General features: G+C 37.1%; 1 protein-coding gene across 1 annotated transcript in view; it reads right to left on the reverse strand.

Annotated features, from left to right (window-relative positions):
• PLA2G4A (phospholipase A2 group IVA) overlaps positions 1 to 27,371 on the reverse strand; it is a 163,083-nt gene that overhangs the window by 10,325 nt on the left and 125,387 nt on the right. Inside the window, exons 11-16 of the mRNA XM_070473935.1 lie at positions 25,052 to 25,189; positions 24,871 to 24,963; positions 22,061 to 22,132; positions 17,246 to 17,488; positions 10,273 to 10,457; positions 110 to 305 (exon numbers count right to left, since the gene is read on the reverse strand). Of these exons, the coding sequence (XP_070330036.1) occupies positions 110 to 305; positions 10,273 to 10,457; positions 17,246 to 17,488; positions 22,061 to 22,132; positions 24,871 to 24,963; positions 25,052 to 25,189 (927 nt within the window). The remainder of the gene's footprint in view (positions 1 to 109; positions 306 to 10,272; positions 10,458 to 17,245; positions 17,489 to 22,060; positions 22,133 to 24,870; positions 24,964 to 25,051; positions 25,190 to 27,371) is intronic.

The raw sequence follows: 27,371 nt of genomic DNA on the forward strand, positions 1-27,371 counted from the left end.
AGTGTTCCATGTTGTAACAGCTGGTATGACAGTGCCAGCATGAACCGCCTTAATGTCATTCTTACGCTTTATCAGCTTTCTGCCTTACAGACTATAACTCCCGATGTACCTGGAGCCTTGTACTTTCTGAAGTTGATGTTGGCCAGAACAAAGTGAATGATAGTTGGGCAATCTTTCTCGACATCAGGATTCTTGGGTTTAAAAACATAGCATTCCTTCAGTCCTTCTCGATCAAACACGTAAGGATCAATCTTTGGGAAGGGGAGCTTGTTCATTTTAGCCCACTTTTCTGCAAGTAGAAGTTCCTATGGAAGAGAGGGAAAGATCATTTGTTCAGCTGCTCTGCTCATCATTCACTATTCATTAGCTATCTACGATGTGTTAGTATGCTTCTTTGTGAGATGAGTAACAATCCTGTTTTTAAGAAACTTATCAATCTCAAAAAATACAAAATTACTCCATAAACAAACTCATGATCATTTTTTTTAGTTCTTTATATAAGCCTAGTTCCATAGGAGGCATTGGGAATATTATTAATGAACTGAGCTGACTGAAATTACACTGATTCAATTGCCAGAGATTCTGGGCAGGCTTTCCCGGTGGCTCAGTGGTAGACTCTGCCTGCGAAAAGGTGGCTCAGGGAAAATAGCCGGAGTAAGAAGTGACAACTCACTCCAGTATTCCTGCCTCGAAATCCCATGAGTCGCAAGAGTTGGACACAACTGAGTGACTAAACAACAACAACAATGGGTTCTGGGCATTTACAAGCCACGCGAATGTTTTTTAACCCTTCAAAGTTAAAAAAATCTGTTGAGGCAGAATGAGGAGCACTCTGTTATTGAATTTTTACCTGCATATTCTCCACAAAACTGATTGAAAATGAATACATCTTATGAATGCAAAATCATTTGAGCTACTCTGAATTGGCTTCTTTTTTCTTGCTTCTTTTTATGAAAAGAAGCTGTTCTGTTGACATGTAACATGACCAAGAAGTACATGTTTGCTGTTGACTACTGAGGTTTTAGGTTTGTTTTCGCATCAAGGATGACTAACAGAGGGTAAGCACAAAAAATAATTAATTCAAACTGGAGAACATAAATCAATACAGAGAGGTGCAGTGAATAGAGCTTCTTTCTATTGAAATGCAGCTTAAAGGCACAGGTAACAAGTAAGAAACAGACCATGGTAGCTGGGAAAGCACAGACTCTGGGGCCAGACTGCCTGAGTGCACGCGCTGGGACCTTGGGAATGTTCCCTGAGGTTGCTGCACCCAACACCCTCAAATATAAAATAAAGATGGTAATAATACATATCTCATAAGACTGCTATTAGAATTAAATCAATTAACATGAGTGCAGCAGTTAGTAGCATGCCTGACACATATTCCTTTCTATACACATGTTTGCCAAATAAAAGTCAGTAAAGAGAGGAAAATATTTGGAAGGGGGAAAGTGAAGAAAGAAAAGAAGCAGGAAGAGAGAGAGCAACAGTGTTAGGGAATCCCTGAAGAGCAGAAGTTTTAGAGAAATGATCACTACCATCTTAAGTTTTTTTTTTTAACTAGTCTTGTCATCACATTGATTCCTTCAGTGATAATCATTAGTCGTCAATCTAAGCTCTATGCTAGGAGGTGGGGACATAATGGTGAGTAAAACTCTAGTTCTTACAAGGTGTACGTATCCTGGTGGATGAGAGACAGTAGTCAAACAACCCTTTAGGTTTAAAACTGTGGCAAATGCTATGAGAAAAGTATTTATTTGCCATGAGATTTTGCAGCATACCTGGACTATTTCCTCACAGTGTATATTAATTTACTCAACATTATGACCGAGCACCTATGTTCCAGGCATAAGAGAGGCGCTGTCCTTGAATACTTGGACTTTCCTTGTGGCTCAGGTGGTAAAGTGTCTGCCTACAATGTGGGAGACCCGGGTTCAATCCCTGGGTTGGGAAGATCTCCTGGAGAAGGAAATGGCAACCCACTCCAGTATTCTTGCTGGAAAATCCCATGGATGGAGGAGCCTGGAGGGCTGTAGCCCATCAGGTCGCAGAGAGTCAGACATGACTGAGTGACACACACAATCCCAGTTTATCTACATTTCAGCTGTTCTTATTTCTCAGCAACTCATTTGTAAATAAATGAGCTGTAAAATGAAGTTGATACTACTATCTTCCTGAGCATTGCTGTGAGGATTAAGCAAGATCGTGTATTTTTATAAACTCAGTAATTTATATTTAAGAAAACTATTTACTTATTTGTGAGTTTTCCCCATAAATTATTTTTTAATTGGATGAAAATTGCTTTACAAAGCTGTGTTAACCTAGTTAAGAAAATAGTTACTTTAAAATAGCACCTTAAATTTAGAAAAAAAATGCTTTTCACTGAGCTTTCACTGTTCCTAATGCTTCTGGAGTGTCGTGAACATTAAGTTGATCGACTCTCTCAATGCCATTTACTGAGAAATAAAAATCTGGGAAAACAGATTTATATTAAAACATTTGTTCCATAAACTGTCAAGCTAAATGTGATTATATTTCACTGAAAATCACATACGTACACAGGGACAGTTGCGTGTTTGAAACTTGAGACACCTTATCTCTAAACCCTTTTTCTTCCTATTCAGCTGAATTATTCAGCCTGTTATCTCCTGTCTAGCACTGTTCACAGTTATTCATTGATGATTATTCAACATCAAAATAAAACCAGAAGTTCACATTGTGGAGCTGCATGAGAAAGGGAAAGAAAGGGCTCTCCAGTGTTTACAAACATGACTCAATGACATGACCAACGACGTGTGAATGTGTGGAGAAAGAGGAAAAGGGAATTGCGTGAGGTAAAAGACCAAGCTATTTTTAGATAGACATTTTATGCAGGAATCAGGAAGTGATGGAAACTTTCCCTTTCCTTATATGAGCCTGATGTGGAAAGGATTAAAACCCGATGACTATAAACGCAGTGATTACAGGATGGAAAAACCGTCTCCCCTCCGCTGTCTCGCTTTACTGTTTGTAAAGGCTGAGAAACAATGACACAACTATGAGTGGAACAGACAAGTTTGAAAAGAATATTTCAAAAGAATGCAGTGAGCAAAAAAAATTGCTATTCCACAAATTACAGCAGAACTGAGTTCTAACCATCCATTTTGGTTACTGCCTGACACCTCAGATTTCCACAGACAAATTCATGGTAAATTTACATAGTATTAACTAAAATGATTTTCTGTGAAGATAAAAAGTTGAAAGCATCCTTCAAAGAGGTACTTTGTAGGATGTTTATACTCATCTAAGAGTACTAAAACACTTTGAAAGATAGGAAAAACAATCTGCATAATATAAAAACATGTACGAACTATAGTGTGAATGGCATATATATGCCATTTTATTTATTTATACATGTAGATAAATATATACTTTAAATTTATTATATATGTATATATATAATAAATTAGCTTTTCTCCAGAGGAAACGAGGTTTTTTTCTCTATATACCTAGGGCATGTGTTTTCTCATTTTTTAAAATCTATTTTTTAGATTGGATAGAGGAGTATAACTGTGTAAATAAATTTACAGAATCTAGAAAATTTTTGAAGGAACTAACGTAAGATACAATGGATAGAAACAACAATTTAGAATTCATTATTTTGTGGTTATGATCATTCTCACTTCCAAAAAAAGGGCTAGGATCCCAGAGCTTTACAATGCAATAGGCACAAAAATAATTTTCTATATCTAACAGTGTACAGAGTACTTTACATTTCTCCTTAGCTCTTCTTCACTGAGAGGTTGCTATACATTCACAAAAATACGCAAGGAGAAATTAATGTTGGGTATATTTCCTCACGACAAGGCCTCTAATCCTCCATGAGCAAACAGGTGTAGTGGGTCGAACGTGGCCCTCCAAAAGATAAGTCTCTGCCCTAACCCCCCAGGACCTGTGAATGCAACCTCATTAGGAGAAGCGGTTTTTGCAAGTGTGATTAAGTTAAGGGTCTGAAGAGGAGATCATTGTGGATTAGCTGGGTGGGCCATAAAATCCAGTGATGAATGTTCTTATGAAAACGCACAAACACAGAGGAGGCCATAGGAAGACAAAGGCTGAGACTGGAGTGATGTAGCCACAAGCCAAGGAATGCCTGGAACCACTGGAAACTGGAAAAGACAAGGAAGAATTCTCCTGTAGAGCTTTTGGAGGGAGTGTGGCCCTGAAGACACCTTGATCTTGATTTCTGGTCTCCAGAACTGTGAGAGATGAATACATTTCTGTTGTCTGTGGCAATTTTGCTGCTATAACCCCAGAAAACAGACTAAAGCAGGAAGCCTATAAAGGCTACACTCAGTAACATACACTTCCCTTCATCAGCCCTGTTGGACTGATGCCCAACAGAGCTAACACTTGGACTGGTTTGGCCCTGATGGTTTAACCCAATTTAACAATCTAAGTACAACGTATACAGAGGTTCTAAACCAAGGAGCATGCCATAATGTCAACAAATAAATCAGGTTAGTGTTGAAAAACACAGATTCCTTTTTGTATTATTTGTGGTGGTGGTTTAATCACTAAATTGTGTCCGACTCCTGTGACCCCATGGACTGTAGCCCAAAGGGCTCTTCTGTCAATGGGATTTTCCAGGCAAGAATACTGGAGTAGATTGCAATTCCCTTCTTCAGGAAATCTTCCCAATCCAGGGTTCAAAAAACCCAGGTCCCCTGCATTGCAGATGGATTCTTTTGGAATAAAGGAAGCCCCTTTTTGTGGGTAAATGAAATTTTGACCTTGATAAAGTTAATTTAGATACATTACTTCTATAATTTGTAAAGAATATCTACTTTCAAATTTCCTTTTAATTCTCTTGTCCTTTCCCCCTTCCCTCATTGTTTCCTTCTCTCCTTTTCTCCTTCTTTCTTTCTTTCCCTTTATTTTTAAGAGGATGAACTCATTGTTCCGGCTTCCAGCCACTAAGCATTTAAAAGGACACTGAAAAACAGCTAGATTCATGTCCAATATATGGCAGCATAATATAAAGTAATATAATTTATGGCATAACAATTCAAATCCATTACTCTACATAAAACTTTATAAGCTAAAGGAAAATATCTACAATGGTAAACTCTGAACTTCCCTGTATTCCTTGCTTATTCCTCAAAACATTCAAAGCTTTTTTCCCCTACCTTAAATTCAACCTACTTATTTTGCAGACTTGACTATGAAGGTATTGGCTTATTTTTATGACCAATATGAAGAATAAATCTTATTAAAATTTATCTTGGATGAACCCTACAGGTAAACTAAATTTGCATCGCATATATCTAAGTTATTAAATGGTAACAAAAAAACTTGATAAATTGAAACCCAAAATTATTTTTTCTTAAATCAATTAATAACACTATTTAGAGTTATGAGGTTCTGTGTATTTGGACTATTATTAGAGTGTGTAGCCACTAATCTACAAAAAACAAAATCCTTCATTATCACTGACATTGACGTCATGAACTTTCTAGGCTAGTTATAAAGTAGATATAATATGAACTGTGTTGCCTTTATCAAAGGCATGATATCCATCATTCTATATCTCCCTGACAAAATCTGAGATTTAACTATATTTATGAAATGCCTAAGAAACATCGTTACTGGCTGTAAATTTTTGCTCAGGATTTATGCTCTACTCCTTAATTCAAATGGTATCCAATTTCAGTCTCACAAATAGAACATTTGTTGGCGTCATTGCTGTTTAGTCATTAACTTGTGTCTGACTGTTTGTAGCCCCGTGGACTGTAGCCCACCAGGCTCCTCTGTCCATCAGATTTTCCAGGAAAGAACACTGGAGTGAGTTGCCATTTCCTTCTCCAAGGGATCTTCCTGACCTAGGGACTGAACTCACATCTCCTTCACTGGCAGGCAGATTCCACTGAGCCACCAGACAAACCACCCAAATAGAAAATTATTCATTATTTAATCACCTTAAAAAATCATATCGTATATATCCAGGTATTGCATTGGAACTTCCCTACTATCAAAAACTTCTATGTACAATTCATTTTTTATGGCTCAGGAGTAAAGAATTTGCCTGCAATGGAGGAGACACAGGATACCTGAGTTCAGTCCTCGGGTTGGGAAGATCCCTGGAAGAGGGCATGGCAACCCACTCCAATATTCTTGCCTGGAGAATCCCATGAACAGAGGAGTCTGGAGGCCTAGTCCGTAGGGTCACAAAGAGTCGGATATGACTGAAGTAACTTGGTACGTAGTATACCTATAATAAGTATTCCACTTTAGTATGAATAGTATTTTTAAAATATTTTTATTAATTTAAAAATTACATCTGAGAAATCTTTTAAATCTATATTGAAATGCATATTATTATAATGACAATCTATATAACAATACTCATAAGTTTAAAAAATCATTTTCAATATTCCAAGTGAGACTGAAAGTTTCATTTCACTCACTTTGAATTTTCTGAAGTCCATTTTTAGAGGAAAATGTATCATATATAATATGTTACAATTTCTTTTATATTAAGTCTCTGAAAATACAGTTCACTATTTCCAGAATGATAGGCTTCATGCTATACCAAACCAATAGTTAAAGGATATATTCACACAGGAGGAAGAGGGTAAGGTGTAAGGAATAGACTAATTCTAAAGCACATCCATGAGCATAAACAGCTGTAATATTTTTCCATGCCAGTAAAGCCATGTAAAAATAAGGATTTACCTGTACAATCTAATACAGTAATATAAACTGGTGCAGCTTTTTGGGAAGGTGATCTGGAAATGCTTATTAAAAATCTTAACATATACATATCTAAGAATCTAAATAAGGGAATAATAAAAAGTGTGATTAAAGATTCATGTGCAAAGATGACAATTAGAAGAAAGAACTGACAAGATAGCAATAATCTAAAAGTTGAAAACAGAGCACTGATAATAAATTATTGCTTATTCATATATAGAGATATCATTTTGTGTCTAAAATTATGTTCAAAAATACTGAATGGCATAGGAAAATGCTTACAATGTAACTTTAAGAAGAAAGAAGCAGATTGCAAAAATATATGACCCTGGTGTTGATACACACACATATGCACACATGTATGCACATATGCAATGAAGAAAGAAAATAAAAACAAAATATCAGCAGCCATTGTCTATGAATAGCAGAAGCACTTGATGTATTTTTATGAGTATGCTTTTTAATCAGAAATAGTGAATCAAAGTATGTTTAAAAACTACAATAAAGTACAATGGCTCTTTTCAGAGGTACAAAGTAATATTCTTAAACCTTTTAATATAAGTTCATTAAGGTAGTGGAGCTCTGATTCAGGTATAAAATGATGACTTTGACATGTTACACTTCCATCGGTGAACTGAATAATCAGGTTCTTCCACCTCCAGAATGAGCTCCTAAATTATCACAGTGGAGTCATGCATTGAAACTACCCCCCCATTGCTGCTCATCCATCACCAAATCCTGCTCTTGGTTTCTTCACAGTCACTCTCCCTGGTGCATACACTTACATTACAGTAAATCCCTCTTAATTTTAACCTTTTGTTCTCCATCCTCCAATTCATCCTATTTTCTGTTATCAGATTAATCATTCTAAAATTCCAATTTCATGAAGTCATTTGTCTGCTGGAAATCCTTCACTGATTTTCCATTTGCTATCATCCAACCATAAATTCTTCTTTACAGTCCTCTTAATGGGAGTGTAAAATTTATCACTTTAATCAGATCACTCCTTAGATGTGCTTATTGCCATTTCTGTGCCATTTTCACCCTATTTCACTTATTTCCCTGCTTTTCTACTCCAGAACACACCAATCTATTTTTGAATGGATCTCCTATAACACACACAGTTGTTGTTTAATTACTAAGTCAGGTCCAAGATCTTAGGTCCCCAACCAGCGATGGAACCCATGCCCCATGCATTAGAAGGCAAAGTCTTAATCACTGGACCCCTGGGGAAGTCCCCTGGGCTATGTTCTTTTCACCCATTGTTGTTGTTTAGTCACTTAGTCATATCTGACTCTTCTATGACCACCATGGACTGCAGCCTGCCGAGTTCCTCTGTCCATGGGATTTTCCAAGCAAGAATACTGAAATGGGTTGCCATTTCCTACTGCAGGGGAATCTTCCCAACCCAGAGAATAAACCCATATGTCCTGCATTTCAAGCAGATTCTTAATGGCTTGATGGGAAAAACTTTCATCCATTATCTTACTTAATTTCTTGGCGTGATGAGGTTTCTTGTCTCATCAATCCTTGTTTCCTTCTCTGAATACTACTAACTACATCAAAAAGGTGAAATATGAAAGCACTTTTAAAATAAGAAGTTTATATATGTTAAAGAGTTATTATAACCATTATTGGGTCTTGAGATACATCTTAATTATGTACAGTAGAAATGAAAACAAGTCCAAGGACCTGGGTCCTTATCACCAACTCTTCGCAGTTGGGAGATTGTGAAACATTTCACTTAATCTCTATGAGTACTGTTTCTTAATCTATGAAATGGAGATAGCAACTTCATCTCTATTATAACATTTCATTCATTTACCCATAAAACATATCCTACATACCATAATTTGGGCTAGCACTTATAAAGCAGTTAGAGCCAAATGATTAAAACAAAACACAAATACATACACACACACACATACAAACACACACACAAGTTAATGTTTTAGTCTCCAAGGGGTTCACAGAGAGTGGAAGCAATATGTATGCAAACAAAAATAGACAGTACAATATGAAACTTGCTATGTTAGGAGAATGTACTAAGTCTTTCATACTAAAACTATACTTGTGGAGGTCAAGAAAAGTAATACTTGAGCTATATTGAAAGGAAGTTTGAAGTCAAGGTGACAAACAACATTCATGTCTCACTTAGATGCTTCCCAGCAATCTTTCCACATGACCCTAGTTAGAAATTTTCCTTGTTTCTTCAGACAGGCAGATTTGCTATCCTCGCAGCCCTGGCTCCACCTCCTCTCTACTCAAAAGATAGAGCTGACAACAGATTCCTCTAAGAGTCAGAAGTCATCGCGTGAGTGCTTTTCCATCTTCCCATCTCTGTGCCTACAGCTAACCTCCAGTCCACACACAATACCCCCCTTCTCTCTTGTCCCAATATGGATGTATCTAGACTCCTCTCCTTCGGTGTTTTTGTATCTCCCTTCCACTCTCCTACCCTATAACCTCCCAGGGATGTGATGCTATTGTATATGTCATCTCTCCTTCTTCCACAACATTGCTTCATTCACAAGTCCTAGACATCAAAACAGTTAAACACACTCAAGGATTTCCAACCTACCCCTCCACACACATGCAATTTTCCTACTCCCCACATCCTCCTGCAGATATAGTCCATTTCCTTCTTCCTGGAATGGTTTATGGGATTGTCTCCATTTCTTAACTTCCTCTTAACCTTCAGATCACTGCAGTATGACATCTGCCCTCTCAGCCCTATTGAAACTGCTCTCATCCACTTAACCAAAGACATCTTGTTGTTAAATATCTTCAGTTAGTTTTATAACACTGTATACTTCCTTCGTTTTTGTCCTTTTCCCCAGATACTGCTGCTGAATCATCAAGATACGATTTCATGTCCTCTTCTCTCCTCATGAGTATACATTCCCCATGCATAGCTTTGAAAAGTGAGAGTAAAAGTCATTCAGTCGTGTCTGACTCTACAGTCTATGGAATTCTCCAGGCCAGAATACTGGAGTGGGTAGCCTTTCCCTTCTCCAGTGGGTCTTTCCAACCCAGAGATTGAACCCAGGTATCCTGCATTGCGGGCAGATTCTCTACCAGCTGAGGCACCAAGGAAGCCCAAGAATACTGGAGTAGGTAGCCTATCCCTTCTCCAGGGGATCTTGCTGACGCAGGGATGGAACTGGGGTCGCCTGTGTCCTAGGCAGATTCTTTACCAACTGAGCTACCAGGGAAGCCCATGCATGGCTTTACTTGGCTTTACTTATGTTTTACCTGCTAATTCTCAGATTTCAGCCTAATTTGCTTCCTGAACTTCAGATGTATTGCACTGTGCTTATCCTGCTCAGGACTACGAACTTGAATGAAGCTTGGGAAATCAAATAAAGGCTTTGTTAAGTGGAAAAGTGATTGAATCACATCTGTGTTTTAGAAATATTACTCCAAAAAATGTAGAAAATAGGCTAAAGGGATAAGAAATCAGAGTCCAGAAGACTAAGATAGCTACAAGACATGCAAAAGAATGTGGTAGACGATGGATGCTATATAAATTCTCCTTACCTTGAATGGAGGACTGGAATCACTTGGTCTTGCAGAAAAGTCAAAGGAGATGATGAGATCAACTCCTCTCTGAGGCCTCAGGATCAAGGGGTATGGAAGGTTAAATGTGAGGCCACTGTCCACCACGTGAATCTTTTTACTTTTGACATCCAACGGCTCATATATCTGCTCAAATTCATCAGGATCTTTAAAAAGGAAAGAAACAAACAGAATGGATTAAATGATCACTTAACATTATTTAGAATTTAAAACTATTTGTCATGTAAATATGTGAGAAGAATTCCATACGGCTAGGCCCTCAGGCCTTGGAGACTCTTCATCTGTAATATCAGAGTAAAAGATTCTATCAGTAAGAGTGCTGTGAGGAATTTCTTTAAGATTTTTTTTTTAATATGGACCATTTTTAAAATCTTTTTTGAATTTGTTATAATATTGTTTCTGCTTTAAGTTTCGGTTTTTTGGCTATGAGACATGTGGGATCTTAATTCCTAGACCAGGGATCAAACCCGCACCCCCTGGGTCTTAACCACTCGACTGCCAGGGAAGCCTCTGCTGTGAGAATCAAGTGGGACAAAACATTGAAAATGCAAGTAAGGCTCAGGCCCTAAGAGTAAGTTTAAGTTGTATACCATGAGCCCTGTCCTAGGATTACTTACATTACATGGGTCTTTACTGGTTTAAAAACACTTCCTCAGGCATTATCTTGTTTAAGACTTAGAACAGACATGTGAGATAGAGGATACTATAAATGGATGAAATAGAGATGAAATTCATCTCTAAAGTGGCCTAACTAGTGAGTGGCAGAGTCTGAAGGATCCCACAAGCATCTCTCTAGGTGATGGAAGTCCAGGAGAATAGTACAGTCAACTGAGCAAACACACATTGTCTGTTACTCTTTAGGCACTACTTGAGTGCTGAACAAGTGACGCAAACTCTGCTCCAATAGAGCACACTGCTGGTAAATCAGTAAACAAATCTATTAAAAGATGGTTCAGGCACTGATAAAAGGAATGAAAAAAATACTAGAGGGTAATAGGATTGGGGGGGAGGGGTGCTTCTCTGGTGACTCAATGGTAAACAAGCCACCTGCCAACGCAGGAGACACGGGTTTGATCCCTGATCCGGGGAGATCCCCTGAAGAAGGGAACGGCTACCCACTCCAGCATTCTAGCCGAGGAAATCCCATGGACAGCAGAGCCTGGTGTGCTATAGGCCATGGGCTGCAAAACCATGGATATGACCTGGTGACTAGACAACCACAACAACAATAGGATAGGGAAGAGCTGCAGGTAGGTGGTCAGGAGAGACCTCTCTGAGAAGGAGAATTTAAGACCAGATTCAGGGGCTTTCCTGCTAGTCTAGCAGTTAAGAATCTGCCTTCCAATGCAGGGGACATGGGTTCAATCCCTGGTCTCAAACCCAACTTTAACATCTATCCATCTGAAATTTTTATTGTTTAACAGTTTTATAAGGTAAACAACTGACTCTTTGCAACTTCATGGACTGTAGCCCACCAGGCTCCTCTGTCCATGCGATTTCCCAGCAAGAATACTGGAGTGGGTTGCCATTTCCTTCTCCAGGGGCTCTTCCTGAGCCAGGGATCGCATCTGTGTCTCCTACATTGCAGGCAGATTCTTTATCACTGAGCCACCTGGGAAGCCCATATATTAGTAATTTCATATATAAGATTAACCAGAAGACAAAGGAAATATCATTTATATTATTTTAAAGATAAAGAAATGAGGCCCTAATAGGTCCACTTTAACACGATAAGAAGCAAGATTTAAAGCCTGGTCCATGAAGTCTAAAGCCTATACACAGTGTCACAATGTCACTTCAGAAAGTGAGTGGCACAGCCATAAGACTAAAGAATTTTGAAATGGGTAATTTAAAAACACAATAACTGCAATGCACAGAGGTGATCTACATATGCATCTATCAGTCATGAAAACCACATTGATATGCATATTTCACAAAGAGCATAAAAAATTAAAAACATTAATGGGAATATTTATTTACAATGCAGTGATTTTTCCTAATTAAAAAAACTACAATGATAATTCACAAATAATTTTTTTGGTTTCATAAAGTGATGCTTTAAATTTCAGCTAAAAGATTAACCAGTAACAGACTATTTCTCTCTTATTTGATTTGCTCCCTCTCATCATGAAACTGATAGTCTCTTTTTTCCTCTTTTAAATCCAAGGTTACATTTGAGAGAAAAATCCTTATGTAGACCAACTCACAGCTCTGGCATGTGGTTAACCACCATGATTCCAACTATCCACCTAAACTGACAGGAAACAATGTTTCTTAACTGTGTTATAAAAAATACAGTTTTGCAAGATATTACCAGATAGTTTATGTAAAAAAATAAGAGTTGCATGATTAAATAGGTTTGAGAAATACAAGATTCAACAACTTAAAGTAACAGCAAATTATAATGTGCATGCCCTATTTTCCTTACTATGCCTTTGACTAACAGCACTTTTTAGAGGGGATGTTACTTAAGCCTGACGATAACTCTATAAGACAGTTAACAACTACTTCTATTTTAAAGTCAACCTTTGGGGTAAACAGTAAGGATGGCTGCATACTCACTAACTTACAGGTTCACCGGGAGCAGGGTGCTGGTTTTTGTCTCACTCCACTTTTCTCTTATTGTTTACTGAGGTTATGCTAAGTAATGGCACAGGACTGTCCAACTAACAAATGACACAACTGGGATTCAAATACAGCCAGTCTGCTTTTAAAGTACTATACTTGAGCAGTCTTTAAGTAGGACTTCTCAGGCTCATTAGAGCATCCCATTGCATTGTGAAGAGGGAGGTGGAGTTGTCAGTTTTACCAAACTTATTTGAACTTGATCCCTATTTACTACCATTCACTAAAATGTTATAGAAAGTTTGATAAGTGTCACTATGAAAGAACATCATCCTGTAAATGAAAGCATACATGGTTTCCAAACCTGTGAATGAATGAATCAGATTCTTTGATAGGTATGGAAACTTGCTCTGCTTTATAACTATGAACCATTTCCTTAAAGCAATTCTGCTATGAAAATTTTATCATGGTCATTTTACAAATACATCAACAGATTCCACTTATGATGCACAAATATTTGGATGTTTGTGTTTTGAACTCTTCCCTAGATGAACTCATGTCTTGATTTCTTATTCCAGATGGCGTGTGTTGCAGAAGATAACATAAACACAAAAGTAAACAGGAAAGAAGTCACGTAACTAATGATCAGTTTATCCAAAATTAGTTTCCACAGGTATACAACTATTTTGAAGTAAACAAACGAAGGGGATTTTATCATCTGATTTCTCTTGTTTTCAAAAGAGGGACTGCAAGGTGAAGTAATAAGCACAAAAATAGCACACTAACTTTTTCTCATTTTAGGTTGATTGTTTCAAGATGCTCAAATTTTAATCTGTTAAAATAGTGAAGTAAACGTGCAATTTTCCCAATATAATATATAGATAAGACAAAAACTCTAAACATAAGATAAAAGAGGAATAACCTTAGTGTTTTAATTAAATTGTGGTGTTTTAACTATATGATAAATAAAATTTTTAATGAAGACTTTATGAACCTATTTGACTACCATTTATGCTAAACCTTTTAACTTTTCATTCCAAACACACAATCATTCTAAAACTTGAAAATAACCCTGGAAATAACCAGAAGGAGATAAATGGAGTCCATCTTGGTAAAAGTTTTATCTGAAAAAGCACTAATCAATTTAGTACATTTAGTCTAAAATGTAGTCATTTTTAATAATGTTGGTTTATAAACAATAAATTTGAATGAACTTGTCACTCATCTGACTAGATTTTTGACTAGTCAACATTCTGCATGCATTTTTTCAATCAGCTAAATACAAAATAACAAGTATAATTTGATGAGATATTCACTGACAATATTTAAAGTTCCTTCCAAAGTTCATTACTTTAAAATAATTTTGGGCTTCCCTGGGGGATCAGACAGTAAAGAATCTGCCTGCCAGGTTTGATCCCTCCGTCAGGAAGACATCCTCGAGAAGGGAATGGTTACCCACTCCAGTATTCTTGCCTGGAGAATTCCATGGACTACAGTGGGCTACAGTCCATGGAGCTGCAGAGTCAGACACAACTGAGCGACTAACACTTTAATAAGTTTAGGTTAGAACAAATCAAAATTTCCCAACAAAAGAAATATTTAGTCTATTTAATATCATATTTTAACTGCAGTATTAAAATATGTATTATCATGTTTTAGGATGAAAAGAAGAAAGATGAAAATGAAGAACAATCTGAAATAAGAGGCACAAGGGTATCCTAAGGGTATCCAATTAATCTAATAAAAATGTAGGATGTCCAGTTAGATTTGAATTTCAGATAAATAGCAAATGATTTTTATACGAGAATGTCCCAAATGTTACAAAGGAGTGTACTTATATTCTTTCTCTCTCTTTCTCTCTCTCTCTCTATATATATATATGAATTGAAATTCAAATTTAACTGAGCACTGTGCTTTACCTAGCAACCCTAACACTTCCAAATCTACTGTGAAATCACCAGGAAGTTGTTAAAACGTTGAGTGCAGAGCCCGTGCTGTGTAAACCACAGAAAGATCAAAGTAGTAACATAAAACAGATGTAATAAGTACACACAGGAAACTTCCATTTTTACATCAGCAAGACAATGACTAATAAAACCAAAGGCTATGAGGAAGGGAGTGAGCAGAAGGGAAAGGCTTCTGAGCAATGTCAAGAGGCCTATTCAAGTGTCCCAATTCCAGTTCAGTTGAGCAATTCTAGGCAAACATGATGCTGTCTCCTTGGACCTTCCTTTTCTATGGAGTAAAATACTAATGATTCTTTCTGGTTCTAAATGCTCTGTGAGGCTAAGTTGTTTTTTTTTTTTTTTAAGCCTATCATCACTCATCTATAAAGCCTAAGTTTCTAAAGAAGATGCATTTAACTGGTATTGCAATAGCAATAAGTAAAATCATAAGTGACACACACACAAATAACATCACTGTACGGTCAAGGGTTTTTATTTTGGATGAATTTAAAAAGAGACACTGACTTTATCACAAATATTCATAGACTTTTATTATAGTTCATATGAAAGGATTTGCATGGCAGGTTTATAATCAGATATATCTCATATCCTAGACTTTGATGTCACAAACATAATGCAAAATATAGTGAGTTTCAACTTCTCTTGTTTAAAAACGGGTAAATTTTGCTTCTGCAATTTCCCTTAAACTCAAGCAACAAAGAAACAGCATTACCTAAACAAAAAGATCTAAAGCCATGTCCTAATTTTGACAAATATAGATAGAATCCTTCAACAAAGAGTAGCAGAAAGTTTTTTGGAAAATTTTCCATTTACATTTTCATAGCCTCCTGTCAATGTTCTTAGGCAGTAATGATTGAAAAATGACATTTGGGCAGTTAAGGGAAACAAGATGACATGATGAAGTAGAAAAAGTTTATGATGACAGGAGCATTATAAGAAAGATGATTATGTAGTGACTAGTCACCAAGGCAAATTTAACTTTTAATTTGGAATACCCATGGAAACGAAGAATCGAGAGAAGTATTCTTTAGTTTGGCTAACTGACAATCCTGAAAGTGAGTGGGTTCTTAATGAGATTCTTAAGGGGCTCTTTCGGAGAACCGGAGGGACAAATTCAATAGCCTGTTAACAGATGATATTTCTTTCTCTCTTTCTGACTTCACTTCACTCTTTATAGTAGGAACTCTATGGGGTCCAGACAGTACTGATGAACCTATTTGCAGGGCAGCAATGGAGAGGCAGAGAGAACCGTGGGAGGAAAGAGAGGGACGAATGGAAAGAGTTAACACTGAAACATACACATTACCATATGTACAGTAGATAGCCAGTGGGAATTTGATGTATGAAGCCAGGAACTCAAACCTGGTGCTCTGTGACAAGTTGGAGGGGGGAGATGTGCTGGGGGTGGGAGGGAGGTCCAAGAGCGACGGGACATATGTCTGCCTACGGCCGATTCATGTTGACAGTTCGGCAGGAACTAACACAATATTGTAAAGCAATTCTCTTCCAATTAAAAATAAATTTAAAAAAATTCATAGCTGGAGGGACGCTGCAAATAGGTAAGCTCAGCTGACTCTCACCCCTAGGGGGCAGGCATTACCGCTCTTCATACAGAAGATTCCCTCGCAGCTCTGGGTCTGCTGAGACTTAACTTCCTTCGCCAAGGAGAAACACCCACATGAGATTTGAAGGAGGAAATGAGACAGAGACTGCGTTTGTGCTATTTCTATTGCCAAGCACTGTTGTGGGGGCGTTTATGGGGGTGATTCTGAAGTTTTTTTGGAATCACTCCTAGATGCTTAGCCTGGAGCTTGCTCCTCCACGCCTCAGAACAGTTTTGTAAACACCCAATTCCATTCTTTAAACCCCTTTCGCTTAAACAAGTGACAGGGTTTCCTGTTTCCAGTGAGTGAGCCTTGACCAACACAAGGAAACAAAGTCTCTCTCAGTATTTCAATGAAAATTGTTTATGCTGACAGGACGATGCCGTTTCCTGTCCAGTGTATTTTTTCTTCCAAAAAAACCAATAATTCACAGTCCTTCCCCCATTAAAAAGAAAAGAAAGGGAAGTCGCTCCATTGTGTCTGACTCTTTGCGACCCCATGCACTGTAGCCTGCCAGGCTCCTTCATCCATGGGATTCTCCAGGCAAGAATACTGGAGTGGGTTGCCATTTCCTTCTCCAGTGGCTCATCTGGATCCAGGGACCGAACCCAGGTCTCCCACATTGCAAGCAAACTCCTTACCATCTGAGCCGCCAGGGAATTCCCTCCCCCCATTAAACGCATGTTTTAAAATTGGATTATAAATGAGTTACTAGTAAAAATAATTAAAATGCTCCTCCCCAGAGAAGGAAGAACAATCTCTTGAATTAGCTTCCGTGGGTTATACTTTGTTACCTACCTGCCACAGCGGCATCCAATTCGTCTTCATCCAGGGACTCTTGCATGGTAAAGTCTCTCAAAGGAGACATCGGATAGGATGTATTGAGATTCAAGCCCAGCATGAAGTTGTGCACCTTCCCGGCACGTCCTTCTCTGGTATTGAACAAAGCTGAGTCACTCACCAAGGCCATGAGCATACGTTGGACCCAACTTGCTTGATTATCATTTTGATAGTCCCTTTCTGCTTCTTCATTTTCAGTGCCTAAGGAAAAAGATCATTGTACATTGTACCAAATCCATAAAAATGGAAAAAGATATTTGGTCTATGGAGTGTTAACATTAGGGGAATGCAGGCTCTCAGTTCCCCAACCAGGGATTGAACTCATGCCCCCTGCAATGGAAGCACAGTCTTAACCACTGAACTGCCAAGGAAATCCCTTCAGTTTTTGATTCAACAAATGTTTATTCATGTAAATTAATACAGTCAATATTTCAGTTAATCATTTTTGTTCTTAAATTGTTCTTACCTTTACTGACTCCCCTGGTAGCTCAGACAGTAAAAGCATCTGCCTACAATGAGGGAGAGCCAGGTTGACCCCTGGGTTGGGAAGATCCTCTGGAGAAGGAAATGGCAGCCCACTCCAGTACTCTTGCCTGGAAAATCCCATGGATGGAGAAGCCTAGTAGGCAACAATCCACGGGGTCGCAAAGAGTGGGACACGACTGAGTGACTTCATGTTTCTTTCTTCTTACCCTTTACCTATAGTAAGTCTAAAGGCTATATTCTTGACGGTGTTACTTGGCTTATTCTTTGATTTCCGGAGAAACTTCTATTTTTACATTTTTTTTCCCTTTCCCCAATTCTTTTCTTCTCTTTTCTTGGCTATGGCTATGCATAACAGGGAATATCCATAGTAGCTAACCCCCTTCCTTTCCCAAGTTTCCTTCCCTGTCATGTTTATTAAACATCCAGAAATCATGCAAACTGAGAGCAGACCGTTGAAGGATTCAACATATATTTGCTTCTCTATAAACACCCTCTGAATTGTCATTGCATTCTTGCTTATAAAGTTTGGGGTTTAAAAGTCTGTAATTTAAATTTATGTTTTAAAATGGCTTAAAATTCAACAATCTTCCAAAAGAAGCAGTTTTCAATGACTTTTTCCTTAAAATCGATGCACTCGTCACTACTACTGGGAAGCCATATTGTGTCATTATTTAGAGCGCTGGTCCCAGAATCAGACTGCCCAGATTCCAATCCTCTCTCCACTGTTTACTAGTTAATTGACCCTTTTCAGTATTCATTTCCTCATCAGTAAACCTCACTGGGTTGTTATGAGGATAAACTAAGTTAATGCATTCATGCAAATTTCTTAGAAAGGTGCCTGGCCTACATTAAATTCTCAGTAAACACTAGCCGGTAGAAGTAGTTGTAGCAGCAGCAGCATCGTAATCAGCAGCAGCAGCATTCTTCATTCATAACTTAAATCTAAGAACACTGTATAGTAGAGGATAATCCCCTTACCTAGAACACCTCTGTTCAGATTTCTGGGAACTTTGAATATAAATATGTATGCATATATAAATCCATATGTGTGTGTGTATTGAGAGAGGAAAAAGAGAATCTATATTCAAACTTCATAATTTTCAATAAATGCTAATTAAACATACATAAAACCATAATATCTTCAAAAGATTAGCTTAACTGAGCTCAGTAAGTGAAGGGCTCTTTCTCTCCATAACCAATCCAGATGACTGCAGTCATGAAAAAACAATTATACTCTCTTTTCTACTCCCACACTTTTCTAATGCCAAATATGACAAATAAAATCTTTCATTAGAACAAATCAAGCTTTAAAATAAATGATTTATATCTTCAGTTACACAGGATATGAATAAGATACTCAATTATTTTCCAAAGATTTGGTGCTTCCCCTTCTTTTCCTTTTTCATCATCACTGTTGTTGTTATTAAATTTATCTCACTTCTATACCAGCGATGGATCTACCTTCCATATGACATATTTGGAAATGGCAACAAGATAACATAAATGATATATCTTGCTTATTAGCTTTAATATGAATAATAAATTTCTATTTATTAGCCTTTCACAATTTAAAGCCCTTTGTGTGCATTAGCTACTTTTATGATGACAGCAATTCTGTAAGAGGAGGCAAAATGATGCCAGTATAGATTTGAAACAACTGAAGTTGAAGATGCCTAAAAATTGTGTTCAAAAGCACTTGACTAAATACAAAGAAGCCTCAAGAGAAGAAGACAAGGCACAGGCTGGGAGAAAATATTTGAAAAGACTCATCAGATGATGAGGTGTTACCCAAAATGTACAAAGGACCCTTTAAAACTCAACAATAAGAAAACAAACATCCTGATTTAAAAATGGGCAAAAGACCTTAACATACACCTTGCCAAACAAGACCTCTCGGGGACTTCCCTTGCAGTCCGATGGTCAGGACTTCACCCTCCAGTGCAGGCGTGCAGGTTCAATCCCTGGTCGGGTAAGTAAACTACCACATACCTCCAGGCCAAAAGACCAAGCAGGAAAGAAAATAATTTTGTAACAAATTCAATAAAGATTTTAAAAATGGTCCAAATAAAAAAATCTTTAAAAAATACAGATGACAAGTACATTTATGAAAAGATGTTTCATCCCATGTCATCAGGGAGATGCAAATAAAACCGAGATGACACTACACACCTATTAGAAATGTCAAAATCCAAAACAGACAACACCAAATGCTGGTTAGAATGTGAAACAACAGGATAGTCAAAAACGGATGGTGGAAAAGCAAAGTGGTGCAACCTCTTTGGAAGTTTCTTACAAAACTTACTTATACTCGTAGCACATGATATTGCAATCACTCTCTTTCATTTTTATACAAAGGAGTTGAAAACTTATATGCACATAAAAATCTGAACATAGATATTTATAACAGTGCCAGTCATAATTGCCCAAATTTGAAAGCCACCAAGATGTTCTTCAGTAGGTGAATGGATAAACTGTGTAATAATACCCAGACAATGAAATACTATTCAGTGCTAAAGAGAAATGAAGCCATGAAAAGACATGGAGGAAACTTAAATGCATATTACTAAGCAAAGGAAGCCAATCTGAAAAGTTTATCCATTGTATGATTCCAACTAGATGACATTCCAGAAAGGCAAAATGATGGAGACAGTATAAAGATGGAGTTGCCAGGGGGGGTGGGGGATGGGATGCAGAGGGATATTTAGAGCACAGAGGATTTTAAAGGTAGTGAAACTACTCTTACGACACAATAATGTTAGACATGTGTCATTATACGTTTGTGAAAACCTGTAGAACACACAATATCAAGAGTGAGTTCGAAAGCTTAGACTTTGGGTGATAATGGTGGGTCGGTATAGGTTCATTGACTGCAGTAAACGTACCTTTCTAGTACAGGATGTTGAAAGTGGTGGAGGCAATGTGTGTGGATACAGGGAATATATGGGAATTCTCTGTACTACTTGCTCAAATTTGCTGTGAGTCTCAAACTACTCTAATACATATAGGTTATTTAAAAAGAATATTAAGAGCTAATAAGAAATCCTCAAAAACACCCTAAATATCATTCTCCAATGTTGGCTGGTATTGAAACCAAAGCAGCCATATTCAGAGGGTCCTTGAGCTTCTCAGCTTTAAGATAATCTGCCAGTACTGGCAGAGGTGATCAAATGCACTGATGATTTTGGCAATTTACTTAATAATCAATAAATCATTATTAATCCACTTGATGGTCCCAACATCAATACAAAATTAATTCTATGAATGGTAGGCATATGCTGTCCATCATTTTTTCTATCCCCCTTTGTTAAAAGGAAATTCAAAATAGAAGAAAAAAGACCTGAACAAAACTGAAAAATAACAGCCTGGCTATGAAAAGAGAACTTTAATTTCAGTGTTGATCCAGCAAAGATAAAACAGCCTCTTCTAATAGCCTTACCTTAGCTGATGGAGTTCATTAAGTTTTGGACAAAAAAGTATTTAATCTCTTTTAAAATCTAGATGATTTTATTCAAACTATAACAGGACATGTTCATCTAGTTGTTGTAAAATCTTCTCCTTGTTTGTTTGTTTTTTTTTTTTTTTTTTTTGGTTTTTGAGCTGTTGGGAACATTTGCCCAAATGGCTCTGTCCAAATGTAAAATCATTCCATTTTACCACATAACAATTGCATCAAATATGCCAGATCTCTTCCACAGGTCTTCCCTGACTCCACACGGACTATCATGTTCCACACAGGTGAAAACTGCCTTGTCAAGGTGTAAAAGAACTTATTTACACAACAAAGTGATACTTGAAACAAAAAGTTCTCAATAAATCTACTCCATCACTGATCCCTTTTCAGAGAGAGAATTTTGGCAATGGGATAAAGCTCAGGAATGGAGAACTTAATTTTTCAAAAGTTACTTAATAACAACATTTTAAAGGATGAAATTTTAGTTTTTAAAGCTACATAAAAATGTTCCCACATCACCATTTCTATGCTTAGAAACCTAGTGCTCTAATCAGATTTAACACAGAATTTGGTATTTCTGTTATACCATCTCAGTTTGTTCTCTGTTCAACTGATAAAATGTTTGGAGTATATAAAATAAATGAAATAAGGCATACTTATATGTTGCATATTTTATTGCATATATGGCATTGATTCTCTCTCTAAATTGAAAGCTACAATTCTATCACTTAAAGCCTTAAACAGAGACTACAATTAGTATCTTGAGTGAGAAAATCAGACAAAACATTCAGTCTCTCCTAATGCAGTTCTGCCAGAGAAGGTTTCAGCTCTCTTACCTTTGGGTTCTTGTGATTCGTCATCACTGTCTGAGCTATCATTACTCACAATATGCTTTGCTGTAATATTTTCTGCAAAAAAAAAATAAAACAATGAAAGAATCTCAGGTGTCAAGACTCACAGTGAAATTTACTGTAAGGAAGTACTCTCAGCAAAACCACAGTCAGCTTGACTAGATTTAACAGTGTAAATCTAGATCAATTTAGTAAATTCAAATGTATTAGATTTACTAGTATTTTTCAAATTTCTCACTGGAAAACAAAATTTCCCAGAGCATGAAAAATTAGTTTAGAATTTATTCACATGTGATTTAAAGGGGAGAATTTTTGTTTATATTAATTCTTACAGGAAGAACAGCTTGATTATAGGATTCTTATTACCCAAAAGATACATTTTTCTTTAATTAAATATGTTGAGATGTCATTTATGAAAGTCAATATAGGGTAAAGCCAAAATCTACAATGGGCTGCAACAGCTTTACTAAGATGAACGGTTACTAATATGAGGGGGCTTTTTTAAAAATAATAATGAATATCATCTATTGAAATGTGTGTTTTGGTTTCGATTTGTGCTTTCTCAGAATGTATTAAGAGAACAGTTATAAAAACTAAAATAGAAACCATAAAGCCTTAAAGATAAGAGTAAAATTTAGCATTATACCTAGCTCTCTTTTTTCAAGTAAAAAAGTACCCAAATAATGGAATACACAGACCATTTTATAATCATCATTTATAGAAAAATTAAACTTTGGGGTGACATTTACAAGAAATCCTTTTCTGTAGAGTGACTTTTTTTTCCCCTTCTATTAGTCAATCGAATTTTTATTTTTTTGACGGACTTCAAATTTATAATTTTCAGTGATAAAACCATTTGGGCTTTTAAACTCAGAAAAATATAGGTATAACGTTTGGTTTGCCCATATTACCCTCCAATTGACCTTAAAATCTTTCTTTGAAAGAGAGAAAAATGAAACCAAAACCACCTCTGAACATCCCTCTGAGAGGCAGACTTTTGCTGGCCAATGGATGAAAGGGTCACCAGGAGTCCTGAGATTCCCCTCAGTCACTCACCTCTCTGGTCTTATTCCTGGAAATCCTTCCCTAATCTGAGGTAACATGCATCCTGCCGGCTGGGGGTTCTCAGGACACAATATTCCCCTTAATTCTGACATACAGTGAAAGCAAACAAGCTGCCAACCTCTGGTCTCAAAGGGGACATCTAACAACAAAGAATATTCTCAAGAATACTGAGTATAAACATTCTCCTTTTCCTCGGCCTTCAGCTATTGTCTCACCCACCCTCAGATGTGTTATTTCAGTCCTATTCTCTTCCTGTTTTAGGAGGAAAAAGCAACAAACTGTGGGTTTATCTGGATTAATTCAAGAGAGAAGAGCACAGAGAAGCAAGCCTCACAAGAGGCAGTAATTCTGTTCTTTTTCTTTCCTTTTTTTTTTCTTGCCTGAAATCTTCACATAACTTAGAAAAGAGTTTATTATACCTACAAAATTAGGTGAGAACAGGATATTCATCTGGGATACAATGTTCATTAAAATAAGTCAAGTCAGAGCATTTCAGCACTAAACACTTTGCCTTGCAGTTACCCTTAGGAGCATATGGCTCTGTGGTTAAGGTCAGACAGCGCTCCAAAGTTCCACCAGCCTACAGTACTTCACAGGAAATGTTGAAGAGCTCACATAGTTTATAGAATGTTGTACTGAAAGTGAAAAACAGAATGCTTGATACGGTGCAGAATGGTTTTAAGTATATGGGTTGTTTACCATTGTGATTGTGTGGCTGATGTGACTGGGAGTGGCAGCTTGCTATTGGGAGGGAGTATCGTACTGCTTATCGCTAGACTGAAAAAGATCAAAACTCAAAATCTGAAGTATGGTTTCTACCAAGTAATATCACTTTTACACTATTGTAAAGTCAAAAAATTACACCATAGTAAGTCAGGGACCACTTGTATTCTCTAATACAAATAGTATGTTTTGATATATAATAACTAAAAGGAATAAAAATGCTCTAGTAAAATTGATTCCACTGTAGATATATACACTGGAATACTACTCAGTAATAAAAACAAATGCATTTGAGTCAGTTCTAATGAGGTAGACAAACCTGGAGCCTATTGTACAGAGTGAAGTAAATCAAAAAGAGAAATATAAATATCATATACATAGATCATATAAGTATATGGACTCTAGAAAGATGTATGTTACTGATGAATTTCTTTTCAGGGCAGCAATGGAGAAACAGACATAGAAAACAGACCTAAGGACACTGGCGGGGAGAGGAGAGAGAAGGTGAGATGTGTGGAGAGAGTAACACGGAAACTTACATTACCGTGTGTAAAACAGATAGCCAAAGGGAATTTGCCATATGACACAGGGAACTCAAACAAGGGCTCTGTGACAATCTAGCAGGGTGGGGTGGGGAGGGAAATGGAAGGGAAGTTTGGGAGGGCGGGGACATGGGTGTACCTATGGCTGATTCTCGTTGATGTATGACAGAAAACCACAAAATTCTGTAAAGCAAATATCCTTCAATTAGAAAAATAAAGTGGCAAAAAAAAAAAGAAAAGATTCTTAGGAATCAGTAGTTTCTATGAACTTCACAACTTCAATGTCAAAACAATAGTTAGGAGGCAAAAGCATATATTTTGACAAATAATTATGTTGATTCAACTAAAATACTGATAGCATTAGAATAATTACAATTTTATGAAGATGTACCTTTATATGTATATGTTAATGAAGTTTATCAATATAGCATAATTATTATCAATGGAAGAATGTTTTTACAATACCTAGTTCTTCTTCCATTGTGGAGCCTTTACTTTGTGATCCAGAAACTCCCAAGACTCTGTTGAACAATATAGAAAAGGCACTACCCCAGACACCTAAAGGAGAGCAAAAACAGAATATGACTTAGAATGAACCGAGATTTAAAACAGTCAAACAAACTCATGGTAGATTTTGACCACTTACCCATTAAGAAATGCAAGGGGTTTTCTTCGTATTTCTTTACAACTGTTCCCATAAAAAATTTGCTTCCAAATAAGTCAGGTGCCATAAAAGTACCATATTTAGCCATGCCAATCTCAAACGGACTAAATTCAACCCAATCTGAAATGATTTTTAAAAGTGCAATCCATTAGTAGAAAAATACTACAGAGATATACACACAGATTACTCCAACACTGGCATAATTATTCTCATTCCTTTAAAATATTTTAAAAAATTAACTAATATCTATCATGTATATGAAAGTGAAAGTGTTAGTCACTCAATTATGTCTGACTCTCTGCAACCCCATGGACTATAGCCTGCCAGGTTCCTCTGTCCGTGAAATCCTCCAGGCAGGAATACTGAAGTGGGTAGCCATTCCCTTCTCCAGGGGATCTTCCCCACCCAAGGATTGAGCCTGGGTCTCCTACAGTGCAGGCAGATTCTTTACCGTCTGAGTCATCACGGGAGGAGAAGGGGGTGACAGAGGATGAGATGGTTGGATGGCATCATTGACACAATGGACATGAGTCTGAGCAAACTCCAGGAAATAGTGAAGGGTGGGGAAATCTGGCATGCTGCAATCCATGGGGCCGCAAAGAGACACGTCTTAGTGACTGAACAACAATGAACAACCATGTGTATGACATTATATAGAAATTGGGGGGGAAGTTCATAGATGAATAAGATGAAATCACAAAAAGATTCTTTATTTGCACAAATTGAATACCCTTTGGCATTTAAAAACTCAGGTATCTTTTATAAAGTCCATCTCAATTAGACAGTTTTAAAACTGCTGACTCAGATGTTTAAAATCCATGAAGGAGACAAAAGAAATTAAACTCTTTCTGGTAATGGAAGCAGACTATAAAAATGGAAGAAAGTGGTGTCTAACATTTGCCTTTTCTTCATCTTTCCTTAATTTTGCTTATTAACCATTATCCTAACTCTTAAGATTATAATGCAAAGTTTTTATATTGTATATATTCAGAAATGCATAGGAATAGAGCCAAAGCTTATTTTCTCAGAACAGAGGCTCTGTAGCCAGAAACTTGGGCTCAAATTCTGTTGTGTTGTTTACTAACTATGCAGCTTTGGGTAGATTACATGTTCTCTGTGTCTTAGTTTCTTAATCCGTAAAATGCGAATAAAATCAGTAGATTGTTTGCAAGATTTGGGGTAAGAACCAATGAGTTAAGAAACTTAAAGAACTTAGAAGAGGACATAGTATATTTTAATCACTCAGTAAATAGTAGCCACTCATATTTCATGTATCCCTGTGGTTATAACTATGTCTAAAAGTCATCTGAGTCTTAATCTAGCCAAGCAGAATTCCCAGCTCTGACTCCCACTTCCTTGTCAGTCTCAATTTCCCCCTTCTTCGCAAATGGTCCTTCTTTTCATATATTCATACCACCATCCATGCTATCCATACCACACTTTAGAATAACTCTTTTTTAGAGTTTAGATTTTTTTTTTAACATGGAACATTTTTAAAGTCTTTATTGAATTTGTTACAAGATTGCTAAATGTTGCTTTTTTGGCCACAAGGCATGTGTAATCTGAGCTCCCTGACAAGATCGAACTCACGCCCCGGCAGTGGAAGACAATCACTTAACTACTGGACTGCCAGGGAAATCACTAGGATTATTTTTGATGGTCTTTTTTCTCTTATATCTCAAAGACAAAAAAAAATCAAGTTCTGTAGGCTCTATCATCAGATGTGGTTAGAAACTAGCTAGTGATCCATTTGTTCACCAAGACCATACTGGTATAAACGGCCATACACTCTCCCGGATCTTCATAACAGCCTCTTAAAACATTTTCTCTATTCCCTACTATCTTTTAGATACCCTGTTGCCAGAATGAATTTTTAAAGATACAAATCACAGCATACTAATGCCAGTTGAAAACTTTCCAATGGCTTCTTATTTATTGATATAAAAACATGGTCGAGAAGTGTTCACGATGGTCTGGCTCATGTTCCCTAACTGACCCATGTCCTAAACAATCTCCTAGCACATTTTGTCTTGCTTATTCCTCTTCAGCCACATACCTTCTTAATTTCCTCCAAGAGACCAAGCTCATTCCCACCTTGCAGCCCTTATGCTCACTATTTCCTTCTGTAATCATAAGGCTTGCTCCTTCTTACCCTTTAGTTCAGTCTTTGTTGACCATTTTCTATGGAATCCAACTACCATGCATCCCTGCCTAACCCCAAACCCTCTGTCCTCCTTTTTCATCCCAGTTTTCGCTTCTAAAATTTTTGCATGTCTCTAACCCCTTATCCAACAATCTGAAA

Source organism: Odocoileus virginianus, chromosome 11, assembly GCF_023699985.2.
Source record: "Odocoileus virginianus isolate 20LAN1187 ecotype Illinois chromosome 11, Ovbor_1.2, whole genome shotgun sequence".
Classification (NCBI taxonomy): Eukaryota; Metazoa; Chordata; class Mammalia; order Artiodactyla; family Cervidae; genus Odocoileus; species Odocoileus virginianus.